The sequence below is a fragment of the Nerophis lumbriciformis genome, linkage group LG24, assembly GCF_033978685.3.
Source record: "Nerophis lumbriciformis linkage group LG24, RoL_Nlum_v2.1, whole genome shotgun sequence".
Classification (NCBI taxonomy): Eukaryota; Metazoa; Chordata; class Actinopteri; order Syngnathiformes; family Syngnathidae; genus Nerophis; species Nerophis lumbriciformis.
In genome coordinates this window covers 30985218-31001875 of record NC_084571.2, presented here as the reverse complement: position 1 = coordinate 31001875, position 16658 = coordinate 30985218, and the positions used below count along the sequence as shown (strand labels likewise).

At 42.8% G+C, this 16658-nt stretch overlaps 1 protein-coding gene across 3 annotated transcripts in view; it reads left to right on the top strand.

The window, feature by feature from the left end:
• atp6v0a1a (ATPase H+ transporting V0 subunit a1a) overlaps positions 1-16658 on the top strand; it is a 38451-nt gene that overhangs the window by 13985 nt on the left and 7808 nt on the right. For all 3 annotated transcript variants that reach the window (XM_061981975.2, XM_061981974.2, XM_061981973.2), the window contains exons 7-18: positions 1078-1204; positions 1273-1355; positions 3931-4024; positions 4102-4314; positions 6649-6799; positions 6889-7028; positions 7182-7348; positions 7442-7532; positions 12456-12574; positions 12630-12846; positions 12929-13036; positions 13106-13213. In XM_061981975.2, coding sequence (XP_061837959.1) covers positions 1078-1204; positions 1273-1355; positions 3931-4024; positions 4102-4314; positions 6649-6799; positions 6889-7028; positions 7182-7348; positions 7442-7532; positions 12456-12574; positions 12630-12846; positions 12929-13036; positions 13106-13213 — 1618 coding nt within the window. The remainder of the gene's footprint in view (positions 1-1077; positions 1205-1272; positions 1356-3930; positions 4025-4101; positions 4315-6648; positions 6800-6888; positions 7029-7181; positions 7349-7441; positions 7533-12455; positions 12575-12629; positions 12847-12928; positions 13037-13105; positions 13214-16658) is intronic.

Genomic DNA, 16658 nt, shown 5'->3' with positions numbered 1-16658 from the left:
ATCAACCCCCCCACACCCCCACCCCCCTCTGTGCGTCGGTTGAGGTGGGCGGGGTTTGGTAGCGGGGGTGTATAATGTAGCCCGGAAGAGTTAGGGCTGCATGGGATTCTGGGTATTTGTTCTGTTGTGTGTATGTTGTGTTAAGGTGCAGATGTTCTCCCGAAATGTGTTTGTCATTCTTGTTTGGTGTGGGTTCACAGTGTGGCGCATTATTATTAAGAGTGTTAAAGTTTTTTTATACCGCCACCGTCAGTGTAACCTGTGTGGTTGTTGACCAAGTATGCATTGCTGTCACTTACGTGAGCAAGCAGAAGCCCCAAACAACATGTGGCTAGGCCGGCACGCTGGTTGTAGTGGGCGCTAAATGCTGTACCATCACGGCACGTTCGAGAGAATAGTTGCCCTGAAATGCCGGAAAAATCGGGAGGGTTGACAAGTATGACGCTGTCAAGCGCCATTCACATTAAACCCGCGGGCCGCACTAACATTCAATTTTCATATTAAGGTGTGGGCCGCGTGTCTGAGATCCCTGGTTTATACATAGCACAAAGCAAAAAAAACAACTTTGTATGCAGTGTTATTTCATTTTAAATTTCAAAAGATTTTTGTGGCTCCCATTGTTTTCTTTAATTTGTGAAACTGGTCAAAATGGCTCTTTGACTGGTAAAGGTTGCCGACCCCTGGCCTAGGCTCTGTAGTCACCGCCACACAGCGGCATTTAGATGAAAGAACAGTACTGGTTCTTTTCAAAGGCAGTATAGTACCAATTTCAATCAATTGGTATCGCAGTACTTTATTAGTACCGGTAAGAAGCAGAAAATAAGTACAAAAAGTATAAAAACAAGCTGAATAGCCAACAACTAAAAGAATATTACAATCATTTATTAGATGGGAACAAAGATAATATGAGAGCAATGTGGGAAATCCTAAATAGTATTATTACAAACGGCACGAAGAATGATTATACTCAATACATTAAAGACGAAAACATAAAAAATGACAGTATGAACAAAGCATTCTCAATATATTAAAGCAATATATTTGAAGCGCAACGACTGACCCGATTCTTTGCTCAAGATTTGTGGCGGGAGTCATCGGAAGAGAGCGCATTCCCACCTTTGAGAGGATGCTGTGGAGAGTTTGCAGAGGGAACGTGTTCCTGAGGCAGGCTGACATCGAAGATACCCTGGAGGACCCTCGTTCGGTCAGCCTGCAGCTTTATGGTGCACACAATGCATGTCAAGGTGCTTACCGTGTTAAATGTGTCCGCAGGGCGATCAGGTCCACAAGTCGGTTTTCATCATCTTCTTCCAGGGAGACCAGCTGAAGAACAGAGTGAAGAAGATCTGTGAAGGGTGAGTGAATAAACCCAAATATGTTTTTTTTATTTATAAGAATGAGTAACGAATCCGGTACAGTTTTGGCACCGACCGAATCCCACTTGGGCACTTGGTCATCATTCCAGCAGCACTGAGAGTGGACTGGTAATGTTGCAATTTTAAATTCAAACAAAATAATTAATTAAAAAAACGTAAGTAAATGTAGGCTCCACCTTTACGAAAATGCGCTAGTTTGATGCTAATATACATCGGCTTTACTGTTGACATGCTACTGATTAGCATTAGCGATTTTACATGGCAATTTCAACAGCTCCAAATTTGTTAATAAAAACTGCAACTAAGATGCACGTTACAATCAAATAGCTGGTGTAATAAGTACAATACTTGCAGTTTTAAAACATTTTGGGCGCAACAAAAGACTAGACAGCAAAGACTGAACGGACTTGCTGTCACACCATAAACACTACTGCCATTTTAGCGTCTTGGACTTGCAACTGTAATTGAGACTCAGAAATGTCACAAGATATAACAACTGGACAGCAGGTATCACAATCGGCTCATTTTTAAATGTTGCAACAAACAAATATATTTTGTCATCAAAAATAACATTTCTTAACACAGTACAGTTGAGTACCGGTATTGATAACCGAGCATACTTGCCAACCCTCCCGATTTTCCCGGGAGACTCCCGAATTTCAGTGCCCCTCCCGAAAATCTCCCGGGGCAACCATTCTCCCGAATTTCTCCCGATTTCCACCCGGACAATAATATTGGGGGCGTGCCTTAAAGGCACTGCCTTTAGCATCCTCTCTCACCTGAAAAGGAGACTATTATATGTCTCCATTATCCATAGGTTTATCTATAACCCATAAAGTAGGCAGGCACGGAGCTATTTCTCAGCGTGTGTTTATTCCAGCCGGCACGTTCATACACTGACACACAACATCCGGATTCCCATCATGCATTGCTTCAAAACTACGGCAAGTAGTAATGTCCAAAAACATGACAGAGACGAAGCAGAAGAACGGAGAAGAGACACGGCGACGACGAGTAAGAAGAAGAAGTACGCTTGCAAGTTCCAAAATGATTGGAAAAAATAATTTCAGTTCATCCAGGACAGCTCGAAAGGGAAAGGGGTATGCTGCCTGCACATTTTGTAGATCAGACTTTTATGTGTGTGTATATGTGTAAATAAATTAACACTGAAATTCAAGTATTTATTTTATTTATATATATATATTTAAATAAAAAAAAAAAAAATATAAATAAAATATATATATATATATATAGCTAGAATTCACTGAAAGTCAAGTACCATATTTTTTGGACTATAAGTCGCAGTTTTTTTCATAGTTTGGCCGGGCTCCAGTGCGATTTATATATGTTTTTTTCCTCCTTCATTATGCATTTTCGGCAGGTGCGACTTATACTCCAGTGCGACTTATACTCCGAAAAATACGGCATTTATTTTATTTATATATAAGAAATACTTGAATTTCAGTGAATTCTAGCTATAAATATACTCCTTCCCCCTTAACACCCCCCCCCAACTCCCGAATTCGGAGGTCTCAAGGTTGGCAAGTATGTGCCCGGTAGAGATGCGCGGATAGGCAATTATTTCATCCGCAACCGCATCACAAAAGTCGTCACCCATCCGCCATCCACCCGAACTAACATTTTATCAAAACCGCACCCACCCGTTGTTATATATCTAATATAGACGATGCAAGGCATTAGTGAGGTTATACAGCTTTTGCCTGTTAAAGAAAGGAGACTGATCCAATGCAGCAGAGACATTCAATGCGTGCCACGCTGTCACGGCCCAGACGCACACCAGTGCGCAATCATCTGGGAGCCGCGCTGAGCGCACCTCCAAGCGCGCTCGCGCCACTCAAACTGCTGCAGGTAGCTGCGTTCTATCTTGTTTTAACATCCTGTGGCACTCTTCTGGGATCACGGCGGACGAAACTGCTCATGCTCAGGGTGTTTGTGGAGTTTCGGGGTTTTGCACAAATGTGATGCACCATGTTAGATGTCCCGACTTTGTGACTGTCGTAGACATAAACAGCGTCGCAGCTCTTGCAAATCACGTAGCCAGCATTACTATCATCCTGATTTACAACCTCATAAAAACGAGTCCACGCTGAACTTTTCTGGCCTTTTTTTCCCCTGGTCTTTAGTATTCCCTTTTTTAGTTTGTCGCGTACCACGTTTGCTGCCGGCGTTGCCATCTTTTTTTTTTTCTTCTTCTGTTGTGGCGTACTGCAGGTGCCTGCTCGTTTTTCGTATGTGGGTAACAACATTTAACTATGTATATATATTTCCGAATTGATTTAACTGCCACCCGCCTGAATCTATTTAAAATCTAATTTTTTTTAATTTCAACCGCCCGACCCGCGGATAAAATCTAATTTTTTTTTATTTCAACCGCCCGACCCGCGGATAATCCGCGGACTCCGCGGTTGTGTCCGCAAACCGCGCATCTCTAGTGCCCGGGTACCAGAAATTGGTGTCGGTTCAAATGTGAATAGTCCCCATCGCTAGTTATGTATTTTTCTGCTAAGTCCTGCTCCCTATTCCATGTCTTCAGCTTCCGAGCAACGTTGTACCCATGTCCAGAAACCCCCCTGGAGAGAAAAGAGATGCTGGCGGGGGTTAACGCTCGCATCGAAGACCTGCAAATGGTAAATTATTTCAAAGAAAACCCATCGCTTAAAAGCCTCACACACATTATTGGCACCATGTGCGATTTGGCCTGTAGGTGCTGAACCAGACGGAGGACCACAGACAGAGGGTCCTGCAGGCGGCGGCCAAGGCGGTGCGGGTGTGGTTCATCAAGGTGAGGAAGATGAAGGCCATCTACCACACGCTCAACCTCTGCAACATCGACGTGACCCAGAAGTGTCTCATCGCCGAGGTGTGGTGCCCCGTCTCTGACCTGGACTCCATTCAGTTCGCTCTGCGCAGGGGCACGGTGAGACGTTCCTGAAGTTATCCTGTAACGTTGCTTGTATTTGTGCTGTACAATTTATTCACTTGTGGAGCCACCGTGAACGCACCGGTCAACGCCTCGATTCAGTCGGTGAGTGTGTGGTCTACAAAAGCAAATAACCACCCAGGTCTTTAATTAGCGACACGTTAAAAACATGAACAGCAGAGGCTGCGGCCAACTTTCCATACCTGCATTTTAAGTATCATGACTGGTCAGAAATTACTATCAAATACAATAGATTAACTTGTTACATAAACCTTGCGGTTTTGGTACATATAAGCCTAAGGTATAATTCGAGCATTCTCACTGGCACTCATCAAGGGCGGACGCTCCCCTTTCCTCTCCCTTATCTCTCCTGCTTGCGTCTTTGTCTTGTCTTAACTTTCTTGTTGCCTCTTTTTGCACTTCTCTCCGAATCTAAACATTGGAACTACTTCACTGTTCTCAATGAAATTGACAAGATCTTGGGTTTGGGGAACCTGCTTGTCGTGACGGAGCGATTCTTGCTGGACACACAACGGACTCATGGGAGAAGGAGTAGTGCTGTGTGCCTGTCGACCCTTCAGTCGAGGACGTGAAGATATCCACCTATTCTGAATTATGACAACAGGACATCTGTTGATTGGAGTAAGCGTTGCTCTGGTTTGTCGACAAATTGGAAGTTGTTGGCAGTCTTCAAAGTACCCCAAAGCTGCCACAAATGATTGGAGGATGCGGGAAGATACTGTGGACACTCTTGTGTAACATCGGACTGTATGCCCCGCAGGATGAATTTTGAGGACCAGTCATAGACAATTTAGAGTGAAAAGAAAATATTATTTTCACTCGCATACTAAACATTCTAATTTGGATTGTTTCCCTCGCTTCGAGACTCTCCCGAAGGACAGTGCGGCGAAGACACAACAAACTCCCCTCTTGTCTCTCATCAACACACACCTGTTGTTGACTTTGGACTGACTAGCGACTGCACGACACCAAGGCCGCGGAACAGAGACACGCGGCAGGCTCACACACACACATGCATCCACAAAAATATACGCCACACACACACACACACACACACACACACACACATACCCAACGCCCTTGACGCGAATCGTTTAGGAGTGATGGATGGATGGATGGATGGGCAGCGCCTGAAGAGCTGCAGCCTGCCACCGTGGCCCCCCACTCCCTCCCCTCTGTTGCTAGTCTCGAGATGGCTGTTGTAATTTGTATGTGCTTTGCTATGGAGGTTTTTTCCCCCACTCCAGACTAGTCTAGCTTGTATCTTTTTACTCATCCTTCCCCAGCGTTTACCTATTTCCCCATCTTTTACGGGGTGCCTTGAGCCATCAGCATTCCTGTTCTTTAACCCTGTACACCAGGCCTGGGCAAATTAAGGCCCGGGGGCCACATGCGGCCCGTTAAGCTTTTCAATCTGGCCCGCCGAACATTCTCAAATAATTGTTTTAGATCTTTAAGATGGAAAGTGTAGCTGCCATTGTGATGTGCAGTGATGTTTTCTAATGACCGTAAGTCTTGAATGGTCGGAATCTGTGCTTTTGCATAATGTACTAATTACTATGGTCATCTAATTAGTTACTATGGTCGTCGAATTAGTTACTATGGTAATCTACGTCACAGCAGCTCAGACGAGGCACCAAGCAGTGTGGGTGGGGAGCGTTTCCACAGAGTGTTTCCAGAGCGGCCAGCCTGAAATGCGGGTGTCAGGGACAGACGCGGAAGGAGATTTTTACAACAAAGTTCTAAAGCTTAGTAATATATCAGATATATCAGATTGTAGATAGGGTTGTTTTTACCCTTCGCGTTCATATTTTGCTGTTTGTTGCATTTTTGTTGTGTTTTGCTTGATTGTAAAATATGTGGACGGAGAGGGGGTGTGACGTTCATATGTTGTCAATATTCAGTGTTTTATCCTTCATAGTTAATATTGTAAAACCCACATTCTTTATTTTCATGTAAATTCTGGGGGTGTAATTCAGTAAAAAAATTAAAAATTCCATTTCATTTTTTTAAGGCGGTCTGTTATCATGTTTTTAGCATTCAATCAGACATTATTGTGAGGTTTTGTATTAGTGTTCCTAAAAATAGATATGCCGGCCCCCAGACAAGGTTTTGTCTCTAAATTTGGCCCCCGAGTCAAAATAATTGCCCAGGTCTGCTGTACACTGTTTGTTTGTCTAATCTTGAAGGGGTTTGTGCTGAAAACAAAGTTTCGTTGTACTTGTGCAATGACAATAAAGAACTACCTACCCTATCTTATGGTAAAATGGTGTACTTGCTTGACCAAAATCTGCTTTTTCGTGCCTCCAGGAGAAGAGTGGCTCCACAGTGCCTTCCATCCTGAACAGGATGCAGAGCAAACAGACCCCACCCACCTACAACAAGACAAACAAGTTCACCTCGGGCTTCCAAAACATTGTAGACGCCTACGGAATCGGCAGCTACCGCGAGATCAACCCAGGTATGAATTTTTGTGTGTGCCTTTATCTCCTTGTCATGACGAGTGTCCTCTCCCACGCCATCTCACCCCTGCATCCGATGCCACTCCAGCACCATACACCATCATTACCTTCCCCTTCCTGTTCGCCGTCATGTTTGGCGACCTGGGCCACGGCGTGCTCATGACCTGCGCCGCTCTCTATCTGGTGTTGCGGGAGAGCCGCCTGATCGCTCAGAAGAACGACAACGAGGTATCACAGGCCACCTCATCACCCCCTCCCGTCTCATTTGAATTTTAAATGTGCTTTATAAATAAAGTTGATTTGATTTGATTTGATTTGTTCTTCCCGTCACGCGACACGCCCACTCCTCCCGTAAATTTAACACGACGCGTGTCGTTGCAGATGTTCAGCATGGTGTTTGCTGGCCGCTACATCATCCTGCTGATGGGAATCTTCTCCATCTACACGGGCATCATCTACAACGACTGCTTCTCCAAGTCGCTCAACGTCTTTGGCTCGGGCTGGAGCGTTCGGCCCATGTTTGACCCCCGTTTGGCAGGCAACTGGACGTAAGCGCGGCTGCCGAGCTTTTTCAATAAGCAAACATTGTTAACCTCAAAATGATTTCTTATTCTATTTTTCTATTTTATTTTGTGTTAAAGATTTGAGTTGCTCGAAAGCACCCCAGTTTTGCAGTTGGACCCGGTAGTAGACGGCGTGTTCAGAGGACCATACCCCATTGGCATTGACCCGGTACACACTGTTATGTTGTGTCTTTAGCTTTAAGTCTAATGAGTAGGGCTGGGCGATATGGCCTTTTATTAATATCTCGATATTTTTAGGCCATGTCACGATACACGACATATATCGCGATATTTTGCCTTAGCCTTGAATGAACACTTGATGCATATAATCACAGCAGTATGATGATTCTATGTGTCTACATTAAAGAGGAACATTATCACCAGACCTATGTAAGCGTCAATATATACCTCGATGTTGCAGAAAAAAGACCATATATTTTTTTAACCGATTTCCGAACTCTAAATGGGTGAATTTTGGCGAATTAAACGCCTTTCTAATATTCGCTCTCGGAGCGATGACGTCACAACGTGGCGTCACATCGGGAAGCAATCCGTCATTTTCTCAAACACCGAGTCAAATCAGGTCTGTTATTTTCCGTTTTTTCGACTGTTTTCCGTACCTTGGAGACATCATGTCTCGTCGGTGTGTTGTCGGAGGGTGTAACAACACGAACAGGGACGGATTCAAGTTGCACCAGTGGCCCAAAGATGCGAAAGTGGCAAGAAATTGGACGTTTGTTCCGCACACTTTACCGACGAAAGCTATGCTACGACAGAGATGGCAAGAATGTGTGGATATCCTGCGACACTCAAAGCAGATGCATTTCCAACGATAAAGTCAAAGAAATCTGCCGCCAGACCCCCATTGAATCTGCCGGAGTGTGTGAGCAATTCAGGGACAAAGGACCTCGGTAGCACGGCAAGCAATGGCGGCAGTTTGTTCCCGCAGACGAGCGAGCTAAACCCCCTATCGACCCTAGCTTCCCTGGCCTGCTGACATCAACTCCAAAACTGGACAGATCAGCTTTCAGGAAAAGAGAGCGGATGAGGGTATGTCTCTAGAATATATTAATTGATGAAAATTGGGCTGTCTGCACTCTCAAAGTGCATGTTGTTGCCAAATGTATTTCATATGCTGTAAACCTAGTTAGTTTCCTTTAATGCCAAACAAACACATACCAATCGTTGGTTAGAAGGCGATCGCCGAATTCGTCCTCACTTTCTTCCGTGTCGCTGGCTGTCGTGTCGTTTTCGTCGGTTTTGCTTGCACACGGTTCAAACCGATATGGCTCAATAGCTTCAGTTTCTTCTTCAATTTCGTTTTCGCTACCTACCTCTACACTACAACCATCCGTTTCAATACATTCGTAATCTGTTGAATCGCTTAAGCCGCTGAAATCCGAGTCTGAATCCGAGCTAATGTCGCTATACCTTGCTGTTCTTTCCGCCATGTTTGTTTGTGTTGGCTTCACTATGTGACGTCACAGGAAAATGGACGGGTGTTTATAACGATGGTTAAAATCAGGCACTTTGAAGCTTTTTTTAGGGATATTGCGTGATAGGTAAAATTTTGAAAAAAACTTTGAAAAATATAATAAGCCACTGGGAACTGATTTTTAATGGTTTTAACCCTTCTGAAATTGTGATAATGTTCCCCTTTAAAACATTCTTGTTTATACTCCATTAATATATGCTCATTTGAAACTTTCATGCAGAGAGGGAAATCACAACTAAGTCAATTGACCTAAACAGTTCTTAAGCAGTGGCACAAACATTCATGTCATTTCAAAACAGAAAGTGCAAGATTGTCAGAGACATTTTAAAACAAGCTATTAGTGCACTTTTGTGCATGATGTCACTAAGATGACATATCAAAACAACACAAAATTAAAGTGCACTTTTTGTACAGAACGCCACTACAATAGTTTAAAACAAATAAAGTGCACTTTTGTGCATGATGTCACACAAGATATTTCAATAAGTGTCACATAAAAATGAGCTGCATATCAAATAGTATATGTCCTACGGCAGTGGTTCTCAACCGTTTTTCAGTGATGTACCCCCTGTGAATTTTTTTTAAATTCAAGTACCCCCTAATCAGAGCAAAGCATTTTTGGTTGGAAAAAAAGAGATAAAGAAGTAAAATACAGCACTATGTCAACAGTTTATGATTTATCAAATTGTATAACCGTGCAAAAATATTGCTCATTTGCAGTGGTCTTTCTTGAACTATTTGGAAAAAAAGATAGGTTTTTATTTATATTTACAAAGGATTTTTGAATTGTTGCTATTTTTAGAATATAAAAAAAAAATCTCACGTACCCCTTGGCATACCTTCAAGTACCCCCAGGGGTACACGTACCCCCATTTGAGAACCACTGTCCTACGGTGTTGATGTGGAAACAGTTGCTTCGGCAATTTGTTGGTGTGGCACTGAACGGAGATGTTGACATGCAGAGTTTGAAGCACTCTTCATTCTCCAGCGGGTGACTTTTCAAATGATGCTACATATTAGCGGTGCTGCTACTTTTTGTAGCAACGCTTTTGCCGCATACTTGTTGAACATATTCCCGCTTGAAGCCAAACCACCGCCAGACGATGGACCCCGTGCTGTTTTTCTTGGGAATTAATTCTTCCTCCATTTGTTACCAGATTAGCACCTTCTCTCTCTCGTATTACCACTCGCACCACACCGTTAGCATCACAGCTAATGTTACCATGTCGCTACCTCTCTGCTTCGTGGGAGCGTGTGACGTTGCACACGTGACGTGTGTAAGAAGGTGTGCTTGTTTTAAGTCTCTGTGAGAAGGAGAGACAAGAAAGAGCATGTAGTGTAATGCCTGCAGCTAAAAGCAACTGCGTGAGAACGTATACTCGAATATCACGATATAGTCATTTTCTATATCGCACAGAGACAAACCCGCGATATATCGAGTATATCGATATATCGCCCAGCCCTACTAATGAGCTGTGTTTATGTGCCCTTGTGCACTTTTTACATATACAATGGTACCTCAACTTACAAGCTCGATTGGTTCCACAACCGAGCTCATAGCTCCAAACACTCGTATCTCAAATAAGCCCGCCCGTTGACACGAATTAGAAATTCAGTCCGTGCTTGGCCACAATTCAATCTCGGTAAGATTGTTAGCTTCTACCTTGCTAGCCATTGATTGATTGATTGAGACTTTTATTAGTAGGTTGCACAGTAAAGTACATATTCCGTACAATTGACCACTAAATGGTAACACCCGGATAAGTTTTTCAACTTGTTTAAGTCGGGGTCCACTTAAATTGATTCATGATACAGATATATACTAGCTAACAAGAGTGAGACGAAGTTGTGTGAAAAATAACTTATTTTAGCGTAAGCCAGCTAAACTTTGTCTACATCAATTCAAGTACGTTTGAAAGCAGCGTCAATTTGCAATGTCGTAAAATAAGGCACTTTAACAAACCCGAGCAGCGCGCGTGCACACACGCACACCTACTCAGTGGCCTATTGGTTAGAGTGTCCGCCCTGAGATCGGTAGGTTGTGAGTTCAAACCCCGGCCGAGTCATACGAAAGACTATAAAAATGGGACCTATGAACTCCCTGCTTGGCACTCAGCATCAAGGGTTGGAATTGGGGGTTAAATCACCAAAAATTATTCCCGGGCGCGGCCACCGCTGCTGCCCACTACTCCCCTCACCTCCCAGGGGGTGATCAATGGTGATGGGTCAAATGCAGAGATTGGAACTTTAACTTTAGAGAGACTGACAGGCACCAATGCAGAGGTATCATATGATTAAACAAGATTAAACATAATAGCCAACATTTTAATAATTAATCAAATATAACATTCTACACATTGAGTCTATTAGAGTTCTAAAACTGCCAATAGTCAATATATCAGTGTGCAGCTTTTTAAACATCACAAAATGCTTTTCTTTTTGAGGAAGTGAGATTTTGTGTTTTGTTTTCATTGCTGCTATTTAACACTTTTCCTTTCCTTTCTTTTAAATTGACATTTTATTAGTCATTTAAATGTTTGTAACAGCTGATTGAGCAGGATAGTTACAGTATAAATACATATTTATTAGAGATGTTTGATAATATTGGCCTGCCGATATTATCGTCCGATAAATGCTTTAAAATGTAATATCGGAAATTATCGGTATTGTTTTTTTTTATTATCGGTATGTTTTTTTAATTTTTATTTTATTATTTGTTTTTTTTATTAAATCAACATAACAAATACAAGATACACTTACAATTAGTGCACCAACCCAAAAAACCTCCCTCCCCCATTTACACTGATTCACACTGATTCACACAAAAGGGTTGTTTCTTTCTGTTATTAATATTCTGGTTCCTACATTATATATCAATATATATCAATACAGTCTGCAAGGGATACAGTCCGTAAGCACACATGATTGGTCCACTAATAGTACTAACCTTTAATAGTTCATTTTACTAATTTTCATTAATTACTAGTTTCTATGTAACTGTTTTTATATTGTTTTACTTTCTTTTTTATTCAAGAAAATGTTTTAAATGTATTTATTTTATTTTATAAATTTTTAAAAAAAGGACCTTATCTTTACCATACCTGGTTGTCCAAATTAGGCATAATAATGTGTTAATTCCACGACTGTATATATCGGTATCGGTTGATATCGGTATCAGTAATTAAGAGTTGGACAATATCGGAATATCGTATATCGGCAAAAAAGCCATTATCGGACATCCCTAATATTTATGAATGAATTAGTCATATTTGTTGTTAGTAAGCACATGCCTAAAATAACTTAAGCTGCATTTAGTAGTGCGTGGAAAAATTTTAGCCATTAAATATGTGTACGCTTTATCTGATTAGTCGACTAATCGTTAAGATCATCGTTGACTAATCGACGATCAAAATAATCGTTAGTTGCAGCCCTAGTTAGAACATAGCCTAATATGGGAACTTTTGCGATTCCGGGGTTAACTAATAAGGGCTTTATTGCAACCTCTGATTTGTTAATTGATCAGAAAGTGTATCTCAAGGCTTGTTCATAAAGTGTATTTCTAAATGACCCTAAACACTCACTGTCCTTGTCCGTCAGATCTGGAATATTGCGAAAAACAAGCTGACATTCCTCAACTCCTTCAAAATGAAGATGTCCGTCATCCTGGGAGTCATCCACATGCTCTTTGGAGTCACCCTCAGTCTCTTCAACCACCAGTGAGCATCTCTTAGTGCCTTCTTTTTTCTTCTCACTGACAGACTCTCTCCTCAGGTACTTCGATAAGCCCTTGAACATCTACCTGGGGTTCATCCCTGAGATCGTCTTTATGGCCAGCCTCTTCGGCTACCTAGTGCTGCTCGTCTTCTACAAGTGGCTGTCATACGACGCCCGGACGTCCCGTGACGCTCCGAGTCTTCTCATCGCCTTCATCAACATGTTCCTCTTCAACTACAGCGACCCCACCGTCAAACCTCTCTATCCTGGACAGGTCGGTTTAAGTAATCCTGTTTTGTTTTTTTATACCCCTTAAGTACAAGAAGCTAATTGTCTACTTGTTTTGAAATCTGCAGCAAGCCCTGCAGTGCCTCCTGGTGATCATCGCCTTGGCGTGCGTTCCCTGCATGTTAATCGTCAAAACGTTGGTCCTGCGGCGACAGTATCTGAGGCGCAAAAACCTCGTAAGCTGCGCTAAGACTCGCATCTTCATAACTCTTTGTCCTTCCTAAGTGCTGCGTTTTGCACGACAGGGAATGCAGAACTTTGGCGGCATCAGGGTGGGCAACGGGCCCACCGATGACGAGGCGGAGATCATCCAGCACGACCAGCTGTCACAACACTCCGAGGACGAGCCTGAGGTGAAATGGACGTGTCGGTGTCTTGTCATTGAGGTTTTAAAGGGGAACATTATCACAATTTCAGAATGGTTAAAACCATTAAAAATCAGTTCCCAGTGGCTTATTATATTTTTCGAAGTGTTTTTCAAAATTTTACCCATCACGCAATATCCCTAAAAAAAGCTTCAAAGTGCCTGATTTTAACCATCGTTATAAACACCCGTCCATTTTCCTGTGACGTCACATAGTGAAGCCAACACAAACAAACATGGCGGAAAGAACAGCAAGCTATAGCGACATTAGCTCGGATTCAGACTCGGATTTCAGCGGCTTAAGCGATTCAACAGATTACGAATGTATTGAAACGGATGGTTGTAGTGTGGAGGCAGGTAGCGAAAACGAAATTGAAGAAGAAACTGAAGCTATTGAGCCATATCGGTTTGAACCGTATGCAAGCGAAAACGACACGACAGCCAGCGACACGGGAGAAAGCGAGGACGAATTCGGCGATCGCCTTCTAACCAATGATTGGTATGTGTTTGTTTGGCATTAAAGCAAACTAACAACTATGAACTAGGTTTACAGCATATGAAATACATTTGGCAACAACATGCACTTTGACAGTGCAGACAGCCCAATTTTCATCAATTAATATATTCTGGAGACATACCCTCATCTGCTCTCTTTTCCTGAAAGCTGATCTGTCCAGTTTTGGAGTTGATGTCAGCAGGCCAGGGAAGCTAGGGTCGATAGGGGGTTTAGCTCGCTCGTCTGCGGGAACAAACTGCCGCCATTGCTTGCCGTGCTACCGAGGTTCTTTGTCCCTGAATTGCTCACACACTCCGGCAGATTCAATGGGCGTCTGGCGGCAGATTTCTTTGACTTTATCGTTGGAAATGCATCTGCTTTGAGTGTCGCAGGATATCCACACATTCTTGCCATCTCTGTCGTAGCATAGCTTTCGTCGGTAAAGTGTGCGGAACAAACGTCCAATTTCTTGCCACTTTCGCATCTTTGGGCCACTGGTGCAACTTGAATCCGTCCCTGTTCGTGTTGTTACACCCTCCGACAACACACAGACGAGGCATGATGTCTCCAAGGTACGGAAAACAGTCGAAAAAAACGGAAAATAACAGAGCTGATTTGACTCGGTGTTTGAGAAAATGACGGATTGCTTCCCGATGTGACGTCATCGCTCCGAGAGCGAATATTAGAAAGGCGTTTAATTCGCCAAAATTCACCCATTTAGAGTTCGGAAATCGGTTAAAAAAATATATGGTCTTTTTTCTGCAACATCAAGGTATATATTGACGCTTACATAGGTCTGGTGATAATGTTCCCCTTTAATAGTTTATTCGGAAACAGAAACCTCATTCCACTGTGGCTTTGAGGCCAACAAAAGCATATTTTATGAATGAAGGTTCTTATGTTTCCCTCGCTTGCGACAGTGTAACATAAGAACCTTCAAATACTGCACATTGGAACCTTTAAGGCAGTGGTCCCCAACCACCGGTCCGTGGCCCAGTACCGGTCCGCGGACCGATTGGTACCGGGCCGCACAAGAAATAAAATAAATAAATAAATTAATTAATTTTTTTCCATTTTTTTTTATTTATTAAGTCAACATAAAAAACACAATATATACATTATATATCAATATAGATCAATACAGTCTGCAGGGATACAGTCCGTAAGCACACATGATTGTATTTCTTTATGACAAAAAACAAAAACAAAATACCATTAAACCCCCCCTCGGTCCGTGGGACAAATTTTCAAGCGTTGACCGGTCTGCAGCTACAAAAAGGTTGGGGACCACTGCTGTCAAACTCACAGCCCGGGGGCCACATCGTTTAATATGGGCCGCCACATCGTTTAATTTGGGCCACAGTATTATTGTGGGTCGGCACGTCTTAATGTGGGTCGGCATGTCATTTAATGTGGCTAGCCACGTCATTCTTCATGGACCGCCTCGTGAAATGGGCCCGCACGTCATTCTGGCTGTACAAAAACTTGAGGGTTCTTGGTACGAATTCAGTTTGGTGGTGGTTTGGTGTTGTGGTGTGTTTGCTTGTTTTTTGTTTTAAATGTTTGGTGGTGGTTGGAGAGGCCAGAAACACAAACTGGAAGCCAGGTTGCCATCAGTCTGACCACAAACGTAGCTTACCACCACAACGTGTGAGTATGGCGTTCTCACCGTGAAGCGCTTTGAGTGTCTCGAAAAGCGCTATATAAATGTAATTCATCATCATTGTTATTAATACTCTGTGGCCAGGTACGTCATTCAATGTGGACCGCCACGTCATTTTATATGAGCTGCCATATCATTAATGTGGCCTGTGAAAGGCTAAATGTATTTGTTGTTTCAATTTTTGACAAAAAAAAAAAATTATTTCACAAAACAGCAAAAGTTCTACATTTAAATATTATCTGATCATGCAACAAGCATTTTTTTTAATACAAAATAAATACCGTATTTTCCGGACTATAGAGCGCACCGGGATGTAAGCCTCACCCAAACAATTTTAGGGAAAACATTTTTTTGTCCATAAATTAGCTGCTCCGTCTTATAAGCCACAGAGTTCAAAGTGCAGGAAAAAAGGTAGCGGCTTATAGTCCGGAATTTATGGTACTCTAATATCTGCTTGACTCAAAGCAAGTTATCCATCAATTGGTAAAACAAAATCATTTGCATATGCAAATTGTGTATTGAGGCTTTTATACGTTTAAAGGCCTACTGAAACCCACTACTACCGACCACGCAGTCTGATAGTTTATATATCAATGATGAAATCTTAACATTGCAACACATGCCAATACGGCCGGGTTAGCTTACTAAAGTTCAATTTTAAATTTCGCGCGAAATATCCTGCTGAAAACGTCTCGGTATGATGACGCCTGCGCGTGACGTCACGGATTGTGGAGGACATTTTGGGACAGCATGGTGGCCAGCTATTAAGTCGTCTCTTTTCATCGCAAGATTCCACAGTATTCTGGACATCTCTGTTGGTGAATCTTTTGCAATTTGTTCAATGAACAATGGAGACAGCAAAGAAGAAAGCTGTAGGTGGGAAGCGGTGTATTGCGGCAGGTGTTGTGCTGGATAACGCACCCCCGCCGGAGAATGCACCCCTTGACTGTTGTGCCGGATAACACAGCCGGTGTGTCATTGTTTACATTCCCGGAAGATGACAGTCAAGCTTTACCATTGGCCTGTGGAGAACTGGGACAACAGAGACTCTTACCAGGAGGACTTTGAGTTGGATACGCAGACTCGGTACCGTGAGTTCGCATGCAGCTGCGGCTTCCAAACATTTGATCCCTTGCCCGTACGTGCTTGCCGCTATGTACATGTCACGTACGTAACTTTGGGGACTTTGGGGAAATATATGTGCTGTATGAACTTTGGGGAGGTGAACGGTACTTTGGGCTGTGGGATTGAGTGTGTTGTGCAGGTGTTTGAGTT